General features: G+C 43.5%; 1 protein-coding gene across 1 annotated transcript in view; it reads left to right on the top strand.

The window, feature by feature from the left end:
• POP1 (POP1 homolog, ribonuclease P/MRP subunit) overlaps window positions 1-21,917 on the top strand; it is a 35,082-nt gene extending 13,165 nt beyond the window's left edge. Inside the window, exons 6-16 of the mRNA XM_061439287.1 lie at window positions 1,236-1,323; window positions 1,835-2,022; window positions 2,726-2,982; window positions 3,095-3,188; window positions 5,833-5,944; window positions 6,715-6,834; window positions 11,827-11,942; window positions 13,965-14,156; window positions 15,396-15,550; window positions 19,802-20,143; window positions 21,109-21,917. Coding sequence (XP_061295271.1) covers window positions 1,236-1,323; window positions 1,835-2,022; window positions 2,726-2,982; window positions 3,095-3,188; window positions 5,833-5,944; window positions 6,715-6,834; window positions 11,827-11,942; window positions 13,965-14,156; window positions 15,396-15,550; window positions 19,802-20,143; window positions 21,109-21,760 — 2,316 coding nt within the window. The 3' untranslated portion in view covers window positions 21,761-21,917. The remainder of the gene's footprint in view (window positions 1-1,235; window positions 1,324-1,834; window positions 2,023-2,725; window positions 2,983-3,094; window positions 3,189-5,832; window positions 5,945-6,714; window positions 6,835-11,826; window positions 11,943-13,964; window positions 14,157-15,395; window positions 15,551-19,801; window positions 20,144-21,108) is intronic.
• Window positions 21,918-24,014: the final 2,097 nt, after the last annotated feature.

Here is a 24,014-nt window from a genome sequence, read left to right as displayed (position 1 = left end):
CTTGGATTTGAGCCCAGGTAGTCTGGCTCCAGGAGAAGGAAATGGCAACCCACTCCAGTGTTCTTGCCTGGAGAATCCTGGGGACGGGGGAGACTGGTGGCTGCCGTCTCTGGGGTCACACAGAGTCAGACACGACTGAAGTGACCCAGCAGCGCAGCAGCAGCAGTCTGGCTCCAGAGTTCCATGCTCTTAACCCTCATTCTCTGCTGTCAGCCAGTTGTACACACTCGAGTGGGGTTCATCTGCCACTGACAGCTGGGAGTGGATCGCTGTTGCTGGGAGATTTCTGTCAGCACAGATGAACGTGGGTTTGCTGGAGCCTTTGCTGTACTTTGCATTTTAGTCTCCGTGTGTACTAGATTTGCTTACCGGACCCGTGGCAGAGGGGTTAGCTCGGGGGTCAGTGAGCCTGACTCGAATGCCAGCTTCTCCACTTTCTGATGATATGACTGTTCAAGTAGCAGTCTCTGTCTCAATGTCCTCACCCGGCAAATAAGTTAATGCTGGCATCTGATCATCAGGTGTTGGGAAGATTAAATGACAGTCCAGTAAGGAGTTATCCCCACGCTGTCACTCAGTAACCTTTCAGTAACTATTAACCATTATTATGTCTTTAACATAATTGATTTTATTAGCTCAGTCTGAGCTCTCTTCATCCTATTTAAATTGATAAGGCTTTATTCTCATTACTCGCATTTTTCCTTGTACATTGCTTAGTCAAAGTTGGATATCATGGTTAATACTGAGCAGGGGATGGGGCTTCCCTCGTGGTCCAGTAGCTAAGGCTCCATCTCTCAGTGCAGGGGACTTGGGTTTGATCCCTGGTCAGGAAACTAGATCCTTCATGTCAACAGCTAAGATCCAGAGCCACCAAATAAATATTAAACAAACAAAAGAGAGAGACTGAGCAGGGGAGAAATATGTGATAAATTGTCTCATGTGTCTTTAGGCTGAGTGTTGAATAATCCTAAAGCCCTAAATTAGCTAACCAAAGTGAGCATCCTTAACATGATTTTGCTGAATTTATTACAGTCTTGCTTATTCTACTTTGATTTTTCACTTTAGGTAGATTTGGGGGAGGGATAATCCTTAAAGGCAATAGTTTTTACATACCACTTGGAACTTATCTGTGAATATAGGATAAAACACATATCTCCTTTCTGAAAAGTAAGATACTACCACTTACATTTTAAATAGAAATTCAAGTATTTAATTGTATCTCCCTCTTTTTACAGGATTTATCCTACTACTGCTGTTTGGAGTTGGAGGGCAAAGAGGAAGAAATACTAAAAGCACTTTCTTCAATGTGTAGCATAGACACAGGTAAACTTGTTTCAAAGCTGAGTCCTGTTCAAGTCTGTATATGTGTTCATTTCATGAACAAGTGTCTGCTGTAAGCTAACCCTAACCCACTCCAGTGTTCTTGCCTGGAGAATCCCAGGGACGGGGGAGCCTGGTGGGCTGCTGTCTATGGGGTTGCACAGAGTCAGACACGACTGAACTGACTTAGCAGTAGCAGTAAGCATTTTGGCATTTAAACAGGCTTTACGGAGATAGTTCTTATTCCTAACGAGTATATTCATGTAAGGAAAGCTTGGGGTAGCTTTTAAATCATTTCTAACATACTCAGTATAAAATGAGAGAACCATTATTCTGGTGCAGTAAATCTAGATAGGAAGAAACTCAAAATTCATTAAATCATTTTCTCAATAAATTTTTATTGAGAACTTATCATGTGCCAGGGTTTGATCTAAGCAATGACCAAAACTAAAACCTCATCTTTTATGAAGATAGACAGTAAATGATCTTGGAATTTTGTTTTTGTTTATGTCAGGATTGACTTTTGCCGCAGTCCACTGTTTGTCTGGAAAGTGCCAAGGGAGTGTCATGCTTTACCGGGCAAATAAGTATCCCCTAGAAATGCTGGGTCCTGTGACATTTATGTGGAAGGCCCAGGGGACCCCTGGTGATACTTCTGAGAGCAGGCAGTTGTGGATCTGGCTTCATCCAGCTCTTAAACAGGTATAATCCTTGACATTATTTCTCATCACTCAGTCACTGTATTCTTGATTACTGTAAGAAATGAGTGCTACAGAAATTTAAATAGTGTGAAAGTTTGACTGACTGCTTGGTAATGGAATATAGGGAGGATAGTTATGTTAGTATTAATAAGTGAAGCAAATCTTGGCCTGAGTTTTGGTAAGCCCTGAGTAGGAGTAGAGATGAAACCAGTCTTACGCAAATGGCTTGAAATGGTGCGTTGGACTCGTGCTTCCATTGTCCTTAACTGGCTCATTGGCATTCATGTGCTTGTTGGAGCCAGTTTGATGATGAGAATCTGTTTTGAGTAATTCTGACAATTTTTTAATACTGCGTTTAGCTTAGCTTCCCTCTGTTAGCACACTCATTGCTTTTATACAGTAGACTATAAATTTTCTCCAAATTCATCTTTAAACTAGTTAAAAAAAAAAATTGGTCAGAGTAGTCATGTTGTTTTCATGAATCTTGGACATTTAGGAGTTCTTTTTTTGTTCTATGTGTCAAGCACTACTCAGAGGAATCAAAAAAGCTTTTCAGAGGAATCAAAAAAGCTTTTTGACGATTTTAAATTTAGCTTCATTTGTGTGAGATAAGAATATAAATTTTTACAGGTAGAAAAAATAAACTAAGCCAACTTAAACTTGTATTTAAATTCAGAGTTTAAAATGTTTGAATGTGTCCTTAGGATATCTTAGAGGAGATAAAAGCAGTGTGTCAGTGTATGGAACCTACCAAGGCAACTGTACAGATCCCAGATCCCCTTCTGACACCGTCTCAAGAGAAAAGCCAGATTGACCTGCCTGAAGAAAAAGTCAGCAAGAAAAGAAAACGGAAAGATGATGGGGAAAACGCTCAACCAGTTAAAAAAGTCACTGGTGATGGAACTAGAGATCCACTGCAGCCATATTCTTGGCTCTCTCCAGCCACAGGCATCGTGATCCGGTATGGGCTGAACCTACTCTGAACCTACTGAACGTTTTCAGTGAAGGCGTGCTCTGTTTCTGTCAGTGAGGCAGACATTACATGAAGTATAAAGCCCTTCTCTTTCTTTCAGTGATTTGACTATGGAGATGAACAGATTCCGGCTGATCGGTCCTCTTTCTCACTGCATCTTAACTGAGGCGCTCAAAGCTGCTTCCGTCCACTCCGTAAGAGTAAACCTGATTGCGTTGCTTTATTCTGGTCAGGTCCTTCTTAGCAAATTTGCAAAACCTAACATATAACTTCGGAGAAGGCAATGGCAACCCACTCCAGTATTCTTGCCTGGAGAATCCCAGGGACAGAGGAGCCTTAGTGGGCTGCCGTCTATGGGATCGCACAGAGTCGGTCATGACTGAAACGACTTAGCAGCAGCAACATATAATTTGGCAGCATTTGTGGCCATAGCTTATATGTGTTTGTTTGCCTAGTTATGCTTATTATCAAAGACTCTATCTTTCACTTCTAGAATAGCAAATCTAAGTGAATGTAGCAAGTAAACTGATTAGTTCTCATTTAAATACAGACTGCTCCTGCAGCTTCTGAATTTTTTAAAGGGTCTTAACTTCTGCACCATAGGTAAGTAGGTAACAGGGAGCTGCCCCTAAAATCCCTGAAAGTATATGCCAGGTTTTTTTGTTTGTATTTGTGTGATGCACATTCTCTGGGGTTCGTTTTCAGGATGGTCTCTAGCAGGTTGAGAGCAATGTGTGACATGTACCTCTGTTCAGTAGAACTTTCTGCAAGGATGCTGTTTCCTTGTGCTGTCCAGTACGGGAGCCACCAGCCCCAGGTAGCTACTGAGTGGCTCATGTGACCGAGGAAGTGGATTGGTACTTGTACTTATTTTAGTGATTAACAGGTAAATTCACAGCTCTCTGTGTCAAGTGGCCACCATGCTGATTGCACAGGTCTGGAGAGTAGAGAGTAGATGAGGAATCAGACTCACATGTGAACACTTGGGGTTCAGATTTGGTCTGTTTTCCTGTATCAGTGCCTCAGTGTCCATGCTTCTCGCAGATTGGACATGTCTGATATGGTGATAGAGCCGATCAGAGTTTGACCTGTTGGAAGACAGATAAACTTTAAAAACCAAAGGCGACCTCTCTCTCTTCACTGTTTCCACACTAGTCTCAACCACTGTCGTCTCTGGCCTGGGTCCTGAAGCAGCTTCTCAACTTTCATTCATTGTTCCCATTTTTTGCTCCTTTGTCCACATAGGAGGCAAAGTGATATTTTAGCAATTTTTGGTTTGTTTTTTTTTTTTTAAAGGAAAGTGAAGTGTAATTTTCTTTTCTTTTTTTAAGTTAATTAATTTTTTATTTTTGGCTGCACTGGGCCTTGTTACTATGCGGGCTTTTTCTCTAGTTGCAGTGCAAAGACTTGTCGTTGCAGTGACTTCTCTCATTGCAGAGCACGGGCTCTCGAGCACGTAGGCTTCAATAGTTGTGGTGCACAGGCTTAGTTGCTCCAAGGCATGTGGGATCTTCCTAGACCAGGGATCGAACCCATGTCCCCTGCATTGGCAAGCGGACTCTTAACCACTAGACCACTAGGGTAGTCCCATTTTAACAATTTATGCTCATCGAGCTACTTCCTGATTAAAAGCTTTTGGATAGCTTCTCATTGTATGTGAGAAAAAAAATCCAAAGCCCTTAATTTGACTGGTAATCTTGTGCCTCCATGCCTGTCTGGCCTTATCTCTTCTCATGTTCGGCACTTCAGCCACACCGTCTTCTTCCAGTGGTTCCAGGTTCTAGAATGTGTCAGATCTCACGTTCCTTTGAGACTGTCTGAATTTTCTGTCTCTACCCCTCTTCTTGGCTGAGTCTAAAGGTTTCAACATCTATATCATTTTCTTCTAGAATTCCTTCCTGACCTCCAAGTTCAATTAAATCCTTGCTGTTGTTTTCATTCCGTCTTGCTCCATTCCTCAGTTTTTACGTCTAGATTTGTTCGCATGTCTTTGTGAGGTCTGTGTCTCAAGACTCTGAGCTTCCTGCTGGCAGGCTCGGGGCAGTCCTCTTCTTGACTCTGTGCCCCAGGCTTAGGGCAGTGCCTGGCGCTGACTAGGCATTCCACGTTAGCTAGTAACTTGCAGAGGGAGGATTCGAACCTGCAAAGTTTGGTTCCAGGGTCTGTACTTTGAACCACGTGCTACCTGAGTTTCTGTGAGGTAAAGGGCTCAGTGTATTAATATTATAGGTTAGACTCTTAGGGGAACATCCCCCTTCAGCAAACTTTGGTATGAACCGCAGCTGTAAAGTTCTCTTCCCGGGCATGCATATGGTACTCGAAGTGCTGTTTGAGACCTCAGGCCCTAGTTCTGTTCAGAAAAAAAGGCAAGTAAAATACAGTATTTCTTGAAATTTCTAGAAATACTATAGTAGTAATGTCTTCCTTTGCTGAAGATTTCTTCAAAAGGGGTTTTGTTTTGGTTTTTCTTCAGTGGGAAAGTTTTATTGCTTAGTCTGGCGATGAGGTTGGTAGTACTGGGAGAAGAGCAAGGAGCAAGGTCTCTCATGTTGGCTCTGTGCTCCAGAGACTACAGGCGTGTGGTAAGTTAGGTAGTCTCTCAGAAAACCGCAGATATTCTTTTTAGTATATGAAATCTTGAGAGAAGTACAGTCCTACGTCCTTGTCTTTGATTAGAAGAGTCGTTAGTCTGATGTGACAATTGCCCTGGTTCCTCTCCAGAAACATTCATTCTAAGAAACGAGGATGCAAGGACGGAGGCCAATAGCACAAACGTTTTAACCAAAATTATTAGCTGATCCACTGTTTGTCTGGTGAACAGGAGTTGTTGTTTTCTAGGAGGGAGAGGACACAGAGAAGACACCTCACCGTTGGTGGATTGAAACCTGCAAGAATCCTGATAGTGTTTCCCTTCATCGCAGACAAGAAGCCGTTTTTGAATTGTTGGGAGGTATACGCTGGAATGGGGCTTCCCAGGTGGCGCTAGCACTAAAGAACCCGCCTGCCAGTGCAGGAGACGTGAGAGATGTGGGTTCAATCCCTGGGTTGGGAAGATCCCCTGGAGGAGGGCACGGCAACCATTGCAGGATTCTTCCCTGGAGAATCCCCTGGACAGAGGAGCCTGGCGGGCTACAGTCCATAGGGTCACAAAGGATCGGACACAACTGAAGTAACTTAGCACTCAGCATGCATACAGGGGAACACTGGGTTGTACTGGGAAAGAAGGGAGGAGTGGGAACTGGGTTAAAAGAGCATCTCGCAGCTGAGCTACCTAAATGTAGTGGTGCTTTTTACTTTGAAACTGTTAAAATACAGCAAGAAGCACGAATGAGATGTTAGAACTTTAAATAAATAACTGGTATTCTGTTGTAGGTAAAAGCATATACTGAAATGCTTTAGCTACTAAATGTTTTAGCTACTAAACTGAAATCTTACTTACCCGCACATGATTGCATTTGTGTGTAAAGCTCCTGTAGTTATTGATAGGAACATACATGTTCATGTTGTAAAATGACCTGTTATGTTAATGTTTTTGGTAAGAAACTTCACTCTTTATGAATGTTAATTTATTCTCTGAAAGTATCATTGGGAAGATAAAAGGGAATGTGTATCTTTACAAAATCAGCCCAAGATGAAAATTTCATTAGAAACATTTGAAAATGAAAGCAAAATATGTATTTGTGAATAACTTCCTGTTTGCGTCTTGTTTTGTTGCTAAAGGGATAACATCACCAGCAGAAATTCCAGCAGGTACTATTCTGGGACTGACGGTTGGTGACCCACGAATAAATCTGCCTCAAAAGAGGTCCAAAGTTTTGCCCAATCCAGAAAAATGCCAAGGTAAAGTTCCTGAGACAACCCTGGTTTTCCTTAACAACTGTTCTGACTAGTCAGTCCCATTAGAAGAATTCTGTCAGTGACAACTTCTGCAGTAACTTTATCTGTAGAAAATTTCAGGCCCTCTTTTTACCTGCCTACCTTTTTAAGGTGATCATGATAAAAGGAAATGGTATATCAGGAAGTATCTTTAGCTGTAAACGTGTAGCCTGATCTTCATGTTCATTTTTTCCGCTGAGTTCTCTATTTTCAATATCTAGTAATAACCTGCCTCTGCAAACGGGGTTCTCTGAAAATGCCTGGCTTTTCAGAATTTTAATTGTGAGGAAGGGACCCGCACCCGAAGCTGGTCTTGTGCTCTTTGGAAGCCTCTGTCTGACCATACAGATGACCCAGGTTCGAATCCTGGCAAGGCCATCCCAGGTGCTGAAGGGTAAGAGGTCTCGGCTTAGACTCAGTAGCGTGGCCTGTGGGGGTTTCTTCGGGGTGACAAGGTTGGGGGTGGGTGGGGGCTGGCTAAAATCTTAGTCTGACCTGCACAACTGTGATAATGCCTCACTGTGTTTACTGTCATTTAAGCCCAGTTAATTGGAAGAATAATTAAAATCAGTCTGTCGAAAAGATACTGGTGTGTGTAGTAACAACTTGAGATTTGTTTTTTTTTTAACCTTCACAAGTAGATAGATAGCTTATTAAGGGGGCAGTACAGTACTCTGCCAGAACCTTAACATGAAAGGTGGATTGGCTGAAAGAGTTTAAGATACATAGGTAAGTTAGTTAATTAGAGAGTCTAACACTTTAATCTGGAGAAGGCAATGGCAACCCACTCCAGTACTCTTGCCTGGAAAATCCCATGGGTGGAGGAGCCTGGTGGGCTGCAGTCCATGGGGTCGTGAAGAGTCAGACACGACTGAGCAACTTCACTTTCACGAGTTGGAGAAGGAAATGGCAACCCACTCCAGTGTTCTTGCCTGGAGAATCCCAGGGACGGAAGAGCCTGGTAGGCTGCCGTCTATGGGGTCGCACAGAGTCGGACATGACTGAATCGATTCAGCAGCAGCAGCAGCAACACTTTAATTGATGAATTGCTGGCTCTTTCTTTTCTTTTTTAACAGCAGTATGGTTGGGTACAACTGTAAAAGTTAGAGCATCTACTACACTGATAACTGTTGACTGTCAGAATGATCTCAGAATTGCAGTTAAACTCTACTTAGTTTGGCTGCCTCAAATCCTTTTTTCAAATAATTTTTTAAAATTCCTATTGGGGTATAGATTTACAATATTATATTAGTTTCAGGTGTATGGCAAAGTGAATTTGTTATCCATATACGTTCAGTTCAGTTGCTCAGTCGTGCCTGACTCTTTGCGACCCCGTGGACTGCAGCACGCCACATACATACACGTACATCCATTGTTTTTAAGATTCTTTCCCCATATAGGCCATTACTGAGTATTGCGTAGAGTACCCTTTGCTATACAGTAGGTCCATATTAGTTATCTATTTTATATACAGTAGTGTGTATGTGACAATCCCAGTCTCCCAATTTATTCCTCCCCTCTTTCCCCCCAACCCCATAACCATAAATTTATTTTCTACATTCGTAACTACTTCTGTTTTGTAGATAAGTCCTTTTGTGGCCTTTTTTTTGATTTCACATATAAGCTATATCATATAATATTTGTCTTTCTCTGTCTTACTTCACTTAGTATGACTGTACCTAGGTTGATCCATGTTGTCGTAAATGGCATTAATTTGTTCTTTTTGATGGCCGAGTAATATTCCCTTTATATATGTACCAAATCTTCTTTATCTGTTGATGGACGTTTAGGTTGCTTGCATATCTTAGGTATTGTAAATAGTGCTGCAGTAACATTGGGGTGCATGTATCTGTTTGAATTATGATTTTCTTTGGATATATGCTCAGGAATGGGATTGTCGGATCTTATTGTAGCTCTATTTTTAGTTTTTTAAGGAATCTTCATACTGTTCTCCATAGTGTCTGTACCAGTTTTGGGAAAAGGCAGTTATGTATTAAATTCTTTCGAAGGCTTTCACTGTTCATTTGCTAAGTTGTGTTCAACTCTGCAACCCCATGGGCTGCAGCACGCCAGGCTTTCCAGTCCTTCACTATCTCCTAGACTTTGCTCAAACTCATGTCCATTAAGTCAATGATACCATCCAACCATCTTATTCTCTGCCACCCACTTCTGCTCCTGCCTTCAGTCTTTCCCAGCATCAGGATCTTTTCCAATGAATTGGCTCTTCGCATCAGGTAGCCAAAGTATTGGAAGTTCAGCTTCAGCATAAGTCCTTTCAAGAAATATTCAATGTTGATTTCCTTTAGGATTGACTAGTTTGATCTCCTTGCTGTCTAGGGAACTCTCAGGAGTCTTCTCCAGCACCACAGTTCAAAAGCATCAGTTCTTCGGCGTTCACCCTTCTTTATGGTCCAACTCTTACATCCATACGTGACTACTGGAAAAACCATAGCTTTGACTATACAAACCTTTGTCAGCAAAGTGATGTCTCTGTTTTTGAACATGCTGTCTAGGTTTGTCATAGCCTTTTTCCAAGGAGCAAGCATGTTTTAACTTCATGGCTGTAGTCACCGTCTGCAGTGACTTTGGAGCCCAAGAAAATAAAATCTGTCACTGTTTTCACTTTTTCCCCTTCTATTTGCCATGAAGTGATGGGACTGGATGCCATGATCTTAAGTTTATTGAATGTTGAGTTTCAAGCCAGCTTTTTCACTCTCTTCTTTCACCCGCATCAAGAGGCTCTTTAGTTCCTCTTCACTTTCTGCCATTAGAGTGGTATGATCCTAATATAAATCAGTTCAGAGAAAATTAAAGTTTATCTTGAAAAAACATTACAAAATGATAACCAAGATAAGTCTAGTTACCATCTGTCATCATAAAGATTTATTTCAATATCATTGGCTATATCCTCAGTCCTGTACATTGCATCCCCACGACTTACTTATTTTTTAACTGGAAGTTCGTGTCTTTTAATCTCTCTCAACTATTTCATTCATCCCTCCACAGATCTCCCCTCTGGCAACCACCAGTTTGTTCTCTGTATCTATGACTCTGTTTCTGTCTTAATTTTTTAGATTCCGCATACTAGTGATATCATCTGGTATTTGATTTTCTCTGTCTGGCTTATTTCACTTAGCATAATATCCTCCAAGTCCATTCATGTTGTTGGAAATGGCAAAATTTCATTCTTTTTTTGTGGCTGAGTAGAATTCCATTGTATATATACCACATATGCTTTAACTGTTCATCTGTTGATGGACCCTTAGGTTGCTTCCATACTTTGGCTATTGTAAATAATGATGCAGTGAGGATAGGGATGCACATATCTTTTCAATTTAGTGTTTTTATTTTCTTTGAAAATGTCCCCCAAAACAGAATTGCTGGATTGTGTAGTAGTTTGATTTTTGGTTTTTTTGAGGAAGCTCCCTTCTGTTTTACATATTGGCTGCACCAGTTGACATTCCGACCAACAGTGTATGAGGATTCCCTTCCCTCCACATCCTTGCCAGGTCGGTGTCCCCAGGAGGACTCCCAGTTGCCTCCTGCGTTTCTGGGAAGCTTTAAAATCAGCAAGTAAAGGCTCTTTTCAGACTACGTCCTCGGTTCTGGTTCTTGGAGCATGTAGATTTTGTGTGCACCCTTTCAGAGTGGGGTCTGTGTTTCCTGAAGTCCTCCAGCTGTCCTGTAGTCAAGCCCACTGGCCTTCAAAGCCAGTTGTTCTATGAGCTCGTCCTCTCCATACAGCTCCCCCGGGCTAGGGAACCTGATGTGGAGCTTGGGCCCTTTGCTCTTTTGGGAACACTCTGCAATTGTGATTCTCCTCCTGTTTTCTGTGGGTCGCCTACCCCATCCGCCTACCCTGGGGAGTGTGTGGCTTGACTATACCAGGTTTCTACCTTTCCTCTCCAGTTCCTTATTTTCTTTAGCCGTAGGAAGTCTTTTCTGCTGGTCTTCAAGATGTTCTCGTACGTAGTTGCTCTGTAAACAGTTGTGATTGTGCTGTGCCCACGTGAGGAAGTGAGTTCAGGGCCTTCTGAACCGTCTTGACCACCAATCTCACAGTCTCACTGCATCACAACTGCAGAGTCACTTCCAACTTTTTTTTTTTCTTTCAGCCATCAGACTCATGTGGGTATGTTCTATTGAGTAATCTTTTGTGTTGGCATTTTAGGACCTTAGCCTAAACTCATGAATTGTCTGATTTTTTTTTTCTTTTTTTTCTTCTAATTCTTCAGTACAACAAAATAAAATCTGAAAGACGTTTTTCCCCCTGGTGTTTAAATAATTTCCTATAGGATATCTCTTCTGTTAATATGCATGTTTATAACTGAAACGATCCCCCGCCCCGCCTTCCCCGCTGGAGTACTTTTTGGCCGGTGTGGCTCGTTTAAAGGGATGAAACAACATAGTTCACAGAAAATATATTCATTTGAAAAGAATGAGAGCAATACATTTTACAGAAGGGGAATTCACTCAGTTCAATAAAAATAGGGTCATTAGAGACTTGAAATAAAAGGACAGAAAAAAAGGATGGTATCTCTTAGCTCAGGACTTTTGGGTCAGGGATGATATAAAGAGCCCTGAAGCCTGTAGTTAAAGTATAACTTGTGCAATCAGAGCATATGATCAAGAAGTGGTTCTTTGCCTCTGCAGTGATGCCTAGAATAATCTTCCCTGTGGAATCAGGCAGTTATTTCAAGGCAATTTAATGTAATATTTGCATCTTATACACTAAAAATAAATGTCAAGTAAGTTTAGGAGTCTGTACTGTTTCACAGGTTATGAAACCAACTGTAAGAATTACAGTTTCTATTCAAGTAAATAAATTCCTCTAGAGAAGTAAATGCCTGTAGAATATTTTCCTCTAATAGAAGGTCCCCTAGCATCGTTTAGAATTTGACCCTTACTGACCTAAATTAAAGAATGTGGTTTAAGGCTGTTTCTTTTCCCTCTTAGATAATGAGAAAGTTAGACAGCTGCTTCTGGAGGGTGTGCCGGTGGAGTGTTCACATAGCTTTCTCTGGAACCAAGATATCTGTAAGAGTGTCACAGAGAATAAAATCTCGGATCAGGTAACTAATGGTAAAGTCATGAAAACAGGTTGCAATTCATCACTCTAGAGACCATGAAAGTTATTTCATACTTTATAGACGCCTATAGACTTCCTTTTATTTTTAGACTTTTGATCCCTGTACTTAATGATATAAACAATGATTCTCTTTTCTGTTTTAGAGAAGAATAATCTCTAGAAAAGATTAATACAAAGACTTTTTCTTAAAAATGATAATCTTATGGTTTAAATATGTTTTTCATTCATTATTTTTTTCCCCTTATATGTTTTCTGTCTGTAATCTCACAATGATTGAGCTCCTGCCAGCACCAGGTATTGTATTCAGTGATGGGGCAAATGCCTAGGATACAGTTGAAGAAGTACAGAGTATGAAGGAAGCCCAAAGAATGGGTACTGAGCCCGGACTAGGGAAATTGGGGGAAGCTTCCCAGGTGGAGGAGCTGATGTTTGAGCTAACTCTTAGGTGGATGGTCGGAGTTAACCAGACTTCTTGGGGCCAGGGGCCAGGAGCCAAGGCTACAATGGAGAATGGATTGTCTGAGTTGAGAGGAAGGGCTAGGGCCCAGGCCAAAACCAGGATGACCTGTTCAGGAATCTCCAAGCAGATCAGCATCTTGGAGTTAAGGGTGAGGCAGGAGATGGAACTGAAGAGATTAAGACGGGGATCAGGGGTAAAAGATCTTGAGGCATCCTTGGATTTAGACTGAAGACTAGGGGCCATTGAAGGTTTTAAACTCGGCCATGACATGATTAGATTTCACTCTGGCAGTGTGGAGACTAGGGATGGGGAAAAGGCGGCCCGAGGAGCTGGAGAGAGGATGCGTGGTTGGATGGCCTTGAAAGAGGTCCTTAAAATAGTCCAAATGGCACGGTGGGGGCCTGAAGTGTGGCAGTGCGGCTGGAGTGGAGGGGCTGGGGTTTGGAACATACACCTGGGAAGTAAAACTGACAAGACTCTGAGATGGGACGTGAGAAAGGAGAAGCCTGTGGGTTAGCTTCCAGCAGTCTCGCTTGGATTTAAGAGCTCAGCTGAAAGAGAGCCAGAGCCAGGTCTGACTTGTCGCTCCTATCTTGCCAAGTGCTAGCAAAGTGCCTGGTGTAGCACAAGTGCTCAGGAAATATTTGAATGAACGAGTAAATGAATGAACAGTAAATATTTGAAAGGATGAATGAATGAGTGAATGAGATGTGAGAACTGTGTGTCCTTCAGGAAGAGAGTGAAACAGTGGGGAAGATGAGTTCAATCTCAGGTAAACCGGGTTTGAGAGGCCTTGGGCTGTCCCAGGAGCAGATGTCCAGGAGACAGGTATCTGTCTCAGGAGGAAACACTGGGGCTATAGACATAGATACTTTGGGATGACTAAGGGTTAAAAAAAGGAGACCCAAGATTTGGTCATGCATGAAGGGTGTTCATGAGTTAAACTCTGTAGCTGGTGGAGGTGGTCTCTGCTGTAGTCTTCTCAGTCGAGTGGCAGGCTTCTCCTACCTGCTCATCTCCTTTGACAGCTGGCAAGAAAAATCTGAAAGGGTGTTGTTACCCACTCCCTCCAGTCCACCTGACAGATAATTTGTAGCACCTTCTGTTTTAAGACCTGATGAGAAATTTTCTCAAAGAGCTGGAGTATTATCCGACTTGCTTCCCTTGAGAAGTTGTTAATTATTCATACCTCCTTTACTCCATGACCACCAATCTTAACCAAAGTAAATGTAAGAGTGTTAAAATATAAGATTAATCCTGATATAAGAAAGAGCAGAATGAATGTATATTGTTTTAGAACATTGAATCATCTAGTATATTCTAGACCAAATTTAAGACAATGTGGCATTTTCTACCAAAGCACTTCTATGGAGGTGCTACTCCTGGGAGGAGTACTCTGTACTTAAAAATGGCTCACGTTTATTTACTGAGAATGTTTTCTTCCTAAAAGAGTGTTTAACTTTCTAAAGCTGCTTATAGAGAGACCCAGTAGGATCTCCCAGAAGACTAGAGTTGTTTGTCTTGAATTATTTTCTTCCACTCTAGGATTTAAACCGGAAGAGGAGTGAATTGCTGGTGCCCGGGTCACAACTTTTTTTAGGTCCCCATGAATCCAAGGTTCCTATACTTTTGATTCAACAACCAGGAAAAGTGACGGGTCATGAGCAACGAGGCTGGGGAAGCGGCTGGGATATCCTGCTCCCAAAGGGCTGGGGCATGGCGTTCTGGATTCCATTTGTAAGTAACAGTTACAACATTCAAGGTACGCTCTTAGGGAGTGCCAAGTGCTGAAAATGTTCCTGACTTAATGCAGGGCCTAGAAATTGAGTGCTAGTTTTCTGCCCTTTGAGCTATCATCTTGGATACGAGATAATTTCATAAAGTCCCTGGAGCCAGGTTCCTTAATAAGAGTTGTGCGGACATTTGATGAACTTTTGAGGTTTTAAAAGTGGCCTGATTTTTGAATAGTAGTGGCAACAAACGAGGTTTTTTGGGTTTTTTTTTACTTGAAATTTGTTGTAGTTTAAAAACAAAGTATTTTATTTTTATAGATGTGTATAATACAGTTGTTTTTTGTGTGGATCCATTTATTAACTGCAGCTAAAAATTTTCTTAAAAATCTAATGTGTGTTTGAGTTTTCCTGGTTAGTTTAAATAATTACTTTGAGAACATAAAGGACATGTAGGACTGTTGGATTCATGCAGGCAATTAATTTCAGTCCTTACGCATAGTACAGAAGATATTTAATCATTTAGGAGTGGGGTTATTTTTAAAGATAACTTTAAACTTACGAGCTGTTTCAAGTATACAGAAAGTGACACTTGGATACCATCCAGCTTAAGAAAGAAGACATAAAAGGGTCATTAGAAGCACTCTATCCCTCTCCAATCCCATTTCCTTCTCTCCTTCCAAAGGAATCACTGGCCCTATTGGTGTTTGTTGCTATCATGCACGTTTTTATAGTTTTATTAATTGTGTGTGTATGTATCCCAAACTAAAGTAGCTAAATTTGTAACGTGGAAACTTACATTACCATATGTAAAATAGATAGCCAACGGGAATTTGCTGTATGGCTAAGAAACTCAAACAGGGGCTCTGTATCAACCTAGAGGGGTGGGATGGGGACAGAGATGGGAGGGAGGTTCAAAAGGGAGGGGATATATGTATACCTATAGCTGATTCAGGTTGAGGTTTGACAGAAAGCAACAAAATTCTATAAAGCAATTATCCTTTAATAAAATAAATTAAAAAAATAGCTAAACTTGACATGTTTTTACTTGCTCTGTTCACTCAACATTGAGATTTTTTTTTTTCCGTAATGATTGATGAAGCTCTAAGTCATTCATTTTCACTATTGTATGGTAACTCATTGTAGAGTAAGTCCTCAGTGTATTTATTCTTTCTCTTTGTGATGGGTATTTAGGTTTCCCACTTTCCCCATACAAATGACAGAATCTTTCTGGGATTTCTTCTAGATCTATCGAGGTGCAAGAGTTGGAGGGTTAAAAGAAACCTTAGTGCATTCTCAGTATAAAAGGTCGCCTAATGTCCCGGATGATTTCCCAGACTGCCCTGCTGGGGTTCTCTTTGCTGAAGAGCAAGCGAAACATCTTCTTGAGAAGTACAAGAGGTAAGAGACTGGCTTCTCTAGTGTTCTGTCTTAAAGGGAAGGCACACTGACCAGCAATGTTTTTCCTGGCTTCAGGGCCTCCTGACTGTATAATGTGGAGTTCCTAGACTTGTCAACATTCCTGAGACATAATTTAAGAAGACATTACTTAGTTAGGAGATGGCCCTATCGCTGGATTTTATAGTTCATGCAGGTTACAAACCCTTCTCTTGGTTATTTGATTCAGTGACGATGGTGAACTCCTGAACTGTGGACCTGAGTTCCAGGCGCTTGTTAACAGATTCCCACTACTGACCCCTACCCCTAAAAATGGACATTGTATTTTTTTTTTGTAATGGTTATAAATGGAGTATATATTTATGAAATTTTAAACAAAGTATGGAAACATATAAAAATACTTTATAAACTAGTATATTCCTTTTATCAGTGTATTCTTTTTGTCCAGAGAGATATGCACTGTTTTTACATTTTGCTATCTGTCCATCTAGGCTGTTTTCTTTTCTTTTTCCATTGGAAGAGTGGCCGATGAGAGGCTCTATTTCCTTTATACTCAGGAAAGGAAGCCTTGGGCACGTGTATTTCCTGCTGAAATACAGTAGGCTCCTGGAAGCACAGAAACCCTCTAGTTTGTTGTGGCATCTGCTGTGTCTGGCCAGTGCACAGTGGGCCCGAATACTTGTATTTGTTGACTGATGAATGGGTGAATAATTGAATGTTGTGTTTCCTTGATTCTGAGCTCCACGGTCGTGCTCTCCTGTGCATGGCTGAAGCCACAGAGATGGGCCCTGTCTGACTTTCCAGGTTTGAATGATGAACAGATGAGCTGTGGTTTGAATGATGGACGAATAAGTGGGCGAGTGAGTGGCGAGAGGTTCCTGGATTCTGGCTCACAGGCCATTTGAGGGCAGCCGTCCTATGCCTCCCATGCAGGGTCTTCTCTGTGCTTGTTAAATAGTCGTGGGCAGAAATGCTTATGTCTCATCCTTCAGATTTTTCTATATGTAAATTTTTTAAAAATTTAATTACTTTTTAAATTACTTGTTTATTTGGCTGCATTAGGTCTTAGTTGTGGCAGGCAGGATCTCTGATCTTAGTGACAGCGTGCAGGAACTTGAGCTGCAGCATGTGAGATCTAGATCCCTGACCAGGGATTGAACCCGGGCCCCCTGCATTGGGAGCGTGGAGTCTTAGCCGCTGGACCACCAGGGAAGTTGGAATCTTTTTTTTTAAGCATTATATGACATATACTATTTTGAAATCTGCTTTTTTCATTTAACTGTATATTATGGAAAATTTTCCCACATCAATAAATACAACTCTACACACCCTCTGTGGCGGCTTTTGCACCATGCTGCAGAGCTGAGCAGTTCCCATGGAGACCACAAGGCCCAGAAAGCCAGAAATAGCTATCATCTGGCCCCTTACAGAATAAGTTTGCCAACACTTGGTGTAAACGAGGGCCTGGCTGTGTTCCAGCTCACTCTGTGGACTTCCTATCATTTTCATGTGCCGTAAGATATTAATCTCCTGTGTTTTTCTCCGCCATTTAAGAGTGTAAATCCATCCCTAGCTCATGGGTCATACCTGGCGCCTGGCAGTGGGCCAGGTTTGGCTGGTGCAGCGTGGCTATTCTGTGATTTATCAGTGGCCCTTTATGTTCTTTCTGCTTTTTTGCTCTATGCTTCCATGAACAGCTTTCCCTATGCGTCTCTACATATTTGTCCCATTTATTCATTTAACACGTGCTAATTTAGAACCTGCCATGTGTCGAAAACCTTTTTAGGCCCTGAGGCTACAGCAGCGGTCAGGGCAGGCAAAGTCAGTTCTGCCCTTGTGGAGCTTACTCTTTTTGGAAGTGCATGTTTCCAGGCTGGTGGGGGGATCCAGGAGAGGTGAGGGAGGCTAACTTGCGAGAGCAAAGCCCTCAAGCAGGGAAGAGGGGGTGGCATCGGGGCACCAGGGGAAGGGGTGGCGTTCCGTAGAATCAGGCTCAGCGCTCTCATTTTAATAGGCTGGAAGGCTGACTCTGAAATGCTACAGATTTAGGTAGGCTAGACTCTGCAGAGAGGTTGGGTAGTAATCTTCTAACCGTGCCTGTCTTCTCAGTGAAAAATAGGCAAGGCTGTCATCTAGGAATAAGGGGGAGAGAGGCTGTCAGAGATTTAAGGAGCGAGGAATTGATGTAAACGGTGTTCTTGGAGAGTGGAAGATGGAGTGACCGGGAGAAACCTAGGGGATTTGTAAGAAATGTAAGAGCCCACTTGAGTTGTGTGTTGATAGTGAGGCCCCTCAGGACGGTTGCGTGCTCTTCCCCAGCCATGTTCTGCCAGTCTGGTCCTGGGCTGGGGAAGGGGGAGGGTTGCATGTAACCAGGATGGGCTTTGCCAGGGGGAAGGAGTTGAGGGTATGTGTAAAGGGAGTGACTCTGTGAACTATGGAGAAGGGCAGGCAACCCACTCCAGTGCTCTTGCCTGGAGAATCCCTTGGACAGAAGAGCCTGGTGGGCTGCAGTCCATGGGATTGCAAAGTCAGGCAGGCACTGAACTGTGGGATCTAGGCTTATCAGCAGAGAGATGTGAGGATGGTGGTGGGCAGTGATGAAGTGGGAGAGCAAACATGCGGTTAGCCCTACGTGTGAACCTGCAAGTTGCCAACTTTCAAAGACGTGAACGTGCGTTCCATTAGCATCAGGTATGAGTGAAATTGCAGCTCGCCTCTGTCTCCCCTTTTGTGTTTTCACCGTTTTTTATCTCTTTTTTGTAAATTGTCCATCTCTCTTTTTAAAGGTGTTTGGGTGAGGCTGGTATCCTGGGAGAGTTCTTCACCAGGTGCCCCTCTCAGAGTCCAGAGCGCGTTTGGTTCCATCTCCAGGATACAGGCTCACACTGAAGCCCCGGTGCAGGGTCATGTGCATTTGGGGTCTTAGGGTGCAGCACATAGTAAGAAACCAAGTCAGAAGGATGGTCTGGGCCTGTCCCCGAGGAGACCGTCAGTCTGAAGACGCAGGCTCTCACAGAGTCCCCCTGCCCAGAAGGGCCCGTAACCAGACCGGTCCCTACCTCTTGGGGTCGTTACGTACCAGAGCAGGCCCTGGTTCCCACTCGTCTGTGGCTTTCTGAAGGTTTGCCCTCACTTACCTGTTGCTGGAAAGGTCAGCTGGTGTCACTCATATGGAGGGCAGTTTGGAGATAATCATCAAAATTGCAAGTGCTAATAATACTCGCTGCCTTAGCACTTCCACTCCCGGAACTTGATCCTGTGAACATACTTGTCCTTGTGCAACGTGTTCAAGGTCGTTCATGGCAGCAGCGTTTGTGGAAGCAGAAGCTTGAAAATAATCAAAATGCCCTGCAGAAGATAATGCCCTGTCTGTCTAGATAACTGAGGCCATGAGCCTCGTGCAGAAGAGTGAGGGTGTCTAGATGTGCTGATATAAGGTGATCTCCTAGATATTTTGTTAAATGAATAAGATTAAGCAAAGAGCGCAGGATCTTTTTGCCACTATTTGTGCAAGATGGGTAAAAACAGAAAGAAATATGTACATTATCGGCTTGTATGTTCAAAAAACGTCTGTAGAAGGATATGTGAGAAACCGATGATGACAGTGACTCTGCGGAGGATAGTGGGGTCACCAGAGGTCAAGGGTGAGAGAAACTTCACCATCCTCCATCTTGCACCTTGGCAACTTCAAACCCTGTTGAGAGTGCAGGGGCGTCACTGCACAGCTGCAGGAGCACACCTTACCTGCAGTCCTTCAGGAGGGGTGCCCATGGGGCGACTTTGTGGGTGCATTATCTGTTACAGCAAAAACCGAACAATAAGAAAAAAAGCTCAGCCAGGAGAATTGGTTATTATCATTTTTAAAAAAATCATATTTCTTTGAAAACTTTTCTGTATGTTTATTTGTTTATTTGGGGGTTTTATTGATTAATTCGTTTATTTTTGGGTGCACTGGGCTTTCTCCAGTTGTGGTGAGTGGGGGCTACTGCTTGCTGCGGTGTGCAGGCTTCTCATCCTGGTGGCTTCTCTTGTTTTGGAGCATGGGCTCTCAGTGTGCTCTTCAGTAATCTTCCAGGACCAGGGACCGAACCTGTGTGCCCTGCATCAGCAGGTGGCTTCTTAACCACTGGACCACCAGGGAAGTCCCTGCAGGTTTGTTTTTTAAATAGAGATGGGGTTCAGTGCCCATGGTTCTTTTGATTGTCCACCCTAAATCGTTCAAAACTGGTTTTCCTCTTTGATTCCCATTAGACGTCCTCCTGCAAAACGGCCCAACTACGTTAAGCTTGGCACCCTGGCACCTTTTTACTGTCCCTGGGAGCAGTTAACTCGAGACTGGGAGTCAAGAGTCCAGGCTCCAGAGGAATCGTCTGCAGCTTCCTCTCCAAGTGGTGGGGAGAGTGGCTCGAGCAGAGATGGGGTACCTCGTGTTGCCGAGCCTGGGAGGACTGCTCAGCTGTCTGACGACCAGGGCACACCCCTGTGTGACTCCAGTGGGCCCGAGGGAGTCATGGACACAGATTGTCCAGCCACGATGGGGACCGAGGAGGCGACCAGCCAGAGTGCCGCCAGCAGCCCCCTTTGCGTTCTGAGGTAAGTGCTCAAGACTTCCGGATGCCTTTTTTGGATTGTCTGTTTTTTGATACTGACCCTGGCCACAGGATGCAGAAGTTGTCATGGTGCCTTTACACAAAGGCCAAGTAAATTTACAGACTTTCTAGCAGGGAAAGTCAGCGGATCCTTAAGGGCCCGGGGAAGAGCCTGAAGTCATACACACTTGATTTGGGGCATGATGTAGCTGAAATGATTTAAAATACCGCTTCAATAGACCTAAACCAAGGCCATTTATGACCTATTTCTTTTAGTCTTTGCTCACAAAGCAGTACCCTCGCGGTTATAGTCTTAAGGAATGAAGAACCCCTGCAAGCTTTCTTTAAATCGCTGAATTAGATTTCTTCTCATTGGTTTTGAGTAACCTGCGTTTGTGGCCGATGAGGTGATTCATTCATTCTCATTGTGATACTGTTGTGTCACCGAGGGGAATGTGTGGAATGTGTGCTCGTGGTATTGCTGTAGGCTATTAGATTCTGCTTATCATTTACCCTTTGTTCTGGGCTCTGATTTTAAAAGTGTGCCACCCCTTTGCTTTATACTTATTTTTCTGTATAATACCTTGTAATTTTGTATCTTTCCTTCTGACTTTTCATACAAATGTCCCTCCCTTAGGCTTTCTTTTTCCATCAAAATTATCAGTTACTTTTTAACCCTCCCACTGTGAATACAGCCTAGATTCTACCCCATCATCTTATTTTTAATCTGTCTTCAGCTTTAAACCTTTAGTCCTCAGTCTTGAAATAGTAGACACCTGAAACGGATCGTTACAAAAATGTAAAAATGTGTAGTTTTAATTTTTTTTAAATTGAAGCTTTGATCCTTTCCCACATTGAGTATTAAACAACAACAAAAAAGCAAATGAACTCGAGCAAACCAGTCTCCTGATTGCTTATTTTCCCCATGAACAAAGTATCTTCACAAGGCTTGTCTCCCCCTTCACGCAGGAGTAGAAGATTACTGAGGCAGCTGTCAGCCTGGTGCGGACCCAGGCCTGGGGGCCGTCAGGCGACCCAGCGAGCCGGCAGAGGCCAGCAAGGACTAACCGGAGAGGCCTGCCCGGCTGTGCTGGACGCCTTCCCCAGGGCCCTGGTGTGGGTCAGGCTGGCCCTGCTGGGGAAGGGCAGCCCTGGCCCGCACACCCTGATCTGCGTCCCAGCCGAGGAGGATCTCCTGCAGCTCTCCAGCGATTGGCTGTACCATGGGCCCCAGGAGCCCAAGCACAGTGACCCATTCAAGAGCCAGATCCGGGAACAGAAGGAGAAGAAGAAGCTAGAGAAGAGGCTGAACCAAGAGCGTGCCGCGTCTGAGGGCCTGGCAGAGGGCGGCCCTGTGGCCGGGCCCCAGCCCCTGACCCTGGGCTTGTGGTCAGGCCCCCTCCCCGTTGTGACTTCTCACTGCTCCAGAGTTCTCCTTGGCTTTGTCACACAGGGAGATTTTTCCATGGCCGTTGGCTGTGGGGAAGCCCTGGGGTTTGTTAGCCTGACGGGCTTGCTGGACATGCTGTCCAAGCAGCCAGGGCTGGACAGGGGCCTTGTGTTGCTGAGGCCGCCTGCCTCCTTGCAGTATCGGTTTGCAAGAATCACAATTGAGGTGTGAACGTGGGTTCACATCACGGCACAGAAAAGAACTGTGTTTGCCAAGTCTCACAACCAACCAGAGAGTTGTTCCCCTCCCCCTGCCCCACCTTCTGTTTCAGGACATCATTCGAAGTTCCTTGGAAACGAGAATAAAGAAACTTACATATTTATGCAAATAGATGAAATGTTTACATCATTCCAGTAATCTCATTGATTTCCATCTTTCCCTGTCCTCACTGTGATATTTTAAAATTATTTGGCATATAGAGGCAAAAGCTTTTGTATTTTGCTTTCTTGGCCTGTGTAATTCTGGCTGAAAATAATTAGAAACTCTGGTTGTCTTCTTGCATCCTTTTTTTTTTTAATCAGGAACTATGACACCACCCTTATGGCAGAAAGTGAAGAGGAAGTAAAAAGGCTCTTGATCAAGGTGAAAGAGGAGAGTGAAAAAGTTGGCTTAAAGCTCAACATTCAGAAAACTAAGATCATGGCATCTGGTCCCATCACTTCATGGGAAATAGATGGGGAAACAGTGGAAACAGTGTCAGACTTCATTTTTAGGGGCTCCAAAATCACTGCAGATGGTGATTGCAACCATGAAATTAAAAGAAGCTTACTCCTTGTAAGGAAAGTTATGACCAACCTAGATAGCATATTGGAGAAGGAAATGGCAACCCACTCCAGTGTTCTTGCCTGGAGAATCCCAGGGACAGGGGAGCCTGGTGGGCTGTCGTCTCTGGGGTCGCACAGAGTCGGACATGACTGAAGCGACTTAGCAGCAGCAGATAGCATATTAAAAAGCAGAGACATTACTTTGCCAACAAAGGTCCGTCTAGTCAAGGCTATGGTTTTTCCACTAGTCACGTATGGATGTGAGAGTTGGACTGTGAAGAAAGCTGAGCGCCGAAGAATTGATGCTTTTGAACTGTGGTGTTGGAGAAGACTCTTGAGAGTCCCTTGGACTGTAAGGAGATCCAACCAGTCCATCCTAAAGGAGACCAGTCCTGGGTGTTCTTTGGAAGGACTGAATGCTGAGGCTGAAACTCCAATACTTTGGCTACCTTGTGCGAAGAGTTGACTCATTGGAAAAGACTCTGATGCTGGGAGGGATTGGGGGCAGGAGGAGAAGGGGACGACAGAGGATGAGATGGCTGGATGGCATCACCAACTCGATGGACATGAGTTTGAGTAAACTCCGGGAGTTGGTGATGGACAAGGAGGCCTGGCGTGCTGTGATTCATGGGGTCACAAAGGGTCGGACATGACTGAGCGACTGAACTGAACTGAAGGGCTGTCAAGTCTATTTGAAAAATCTTGTAGTCATGTGATAAGCGACGATGACAGTTGTTTAATGATTTGATTGTTACCAAAGAGGAAAAGAGGGCTTCCTGGGTAGCTCACATGGTAAAGAATCTGCCTGCAATGTGGGAGACCTGAGTTCAGTCCCTGGGTTGGGAAGATCCCCTGGAGGAGGGCATGGCAACCCATTCCAGTATTCTTGTCTGGAGAATCCCATGGACAGAGGAGCCTGGCGGGCTACAGTGCATGAAGTCACAAGAGTCAGACACAACTTAGCGACTTTCACTTTCACTTTCAAAGAGGAAAAGACTAAATGTCTGGTCTCTGTACCTGACCGGTGGATCCCCTGTGGGCCACATTCACTTCTGTGCTGTAATCAGCAGTCCCACCACTTCACACCATAAAGAAGGACATCGTGGAAAACGCATTGCTGCTTCGGCGGTTTGGTTTACGGCAAGTGCTGAGATGGAATGAGAGTGGGGTCTGTGGTTTCATGGCTCTTCATCCTCTGTGTTGTTGACCAGCACATGTTTCCAGAAGTTACTTAATGTTTCTGTGCTCTTTGTTTTTGCAAAGAGTGTTTCACAGCCATTTCTCAAAACATGCTCTATGAAATATACGACCTAGGGAAAAGAGTCCAAGGACTGAGTGATTTTGAAAACTCTGGGTTAAATACAGTTCAGCACTTCTTTTTAAAGGAATTCTAGAACCTTCCATATGATAGGTACATTGTGGTTCTCTAAGGAGTGGATACTGTAGCTGAAACATCTGTTGTTTCCCCTCTCACCCTGCCTCTGAATGTATTTGTGCCCCATCCAAATGAGACTGAAAAAAACAGTATTGCTTAGTGGTGGCTGTAAGCAGAATACGTTAGAATGTCACTTGATGCTCAGTTATTAGTATTTATTGAGCTAGTGCTTATTTGTTCTCTAGGCTCTAAGCCACTCCTTCTGTGGCTTCACTCGCTTGATGAC

The sequence above is a fragment of the Bos javanicus genome, chromosome 14 (genome assembly GCF_032452875.1).
Source record: "Bos javanicus breed banteng chromosome 14, ARS-OSU_banteng_1.0, whole genome shotgun sequence".
Classification (NCBI taxonomy): domain Eukaryota; kingdom Metazoa; phylum Chordata; class Mammalia; order Artiodactyla; family Bovidae; genus Bos; species Bos javanicus.
The sequence above is the reverse complement of the archived record's forward strand: the minus strand, read 5'-3'. Positions and strand labels throughout refer to the sequence as shown.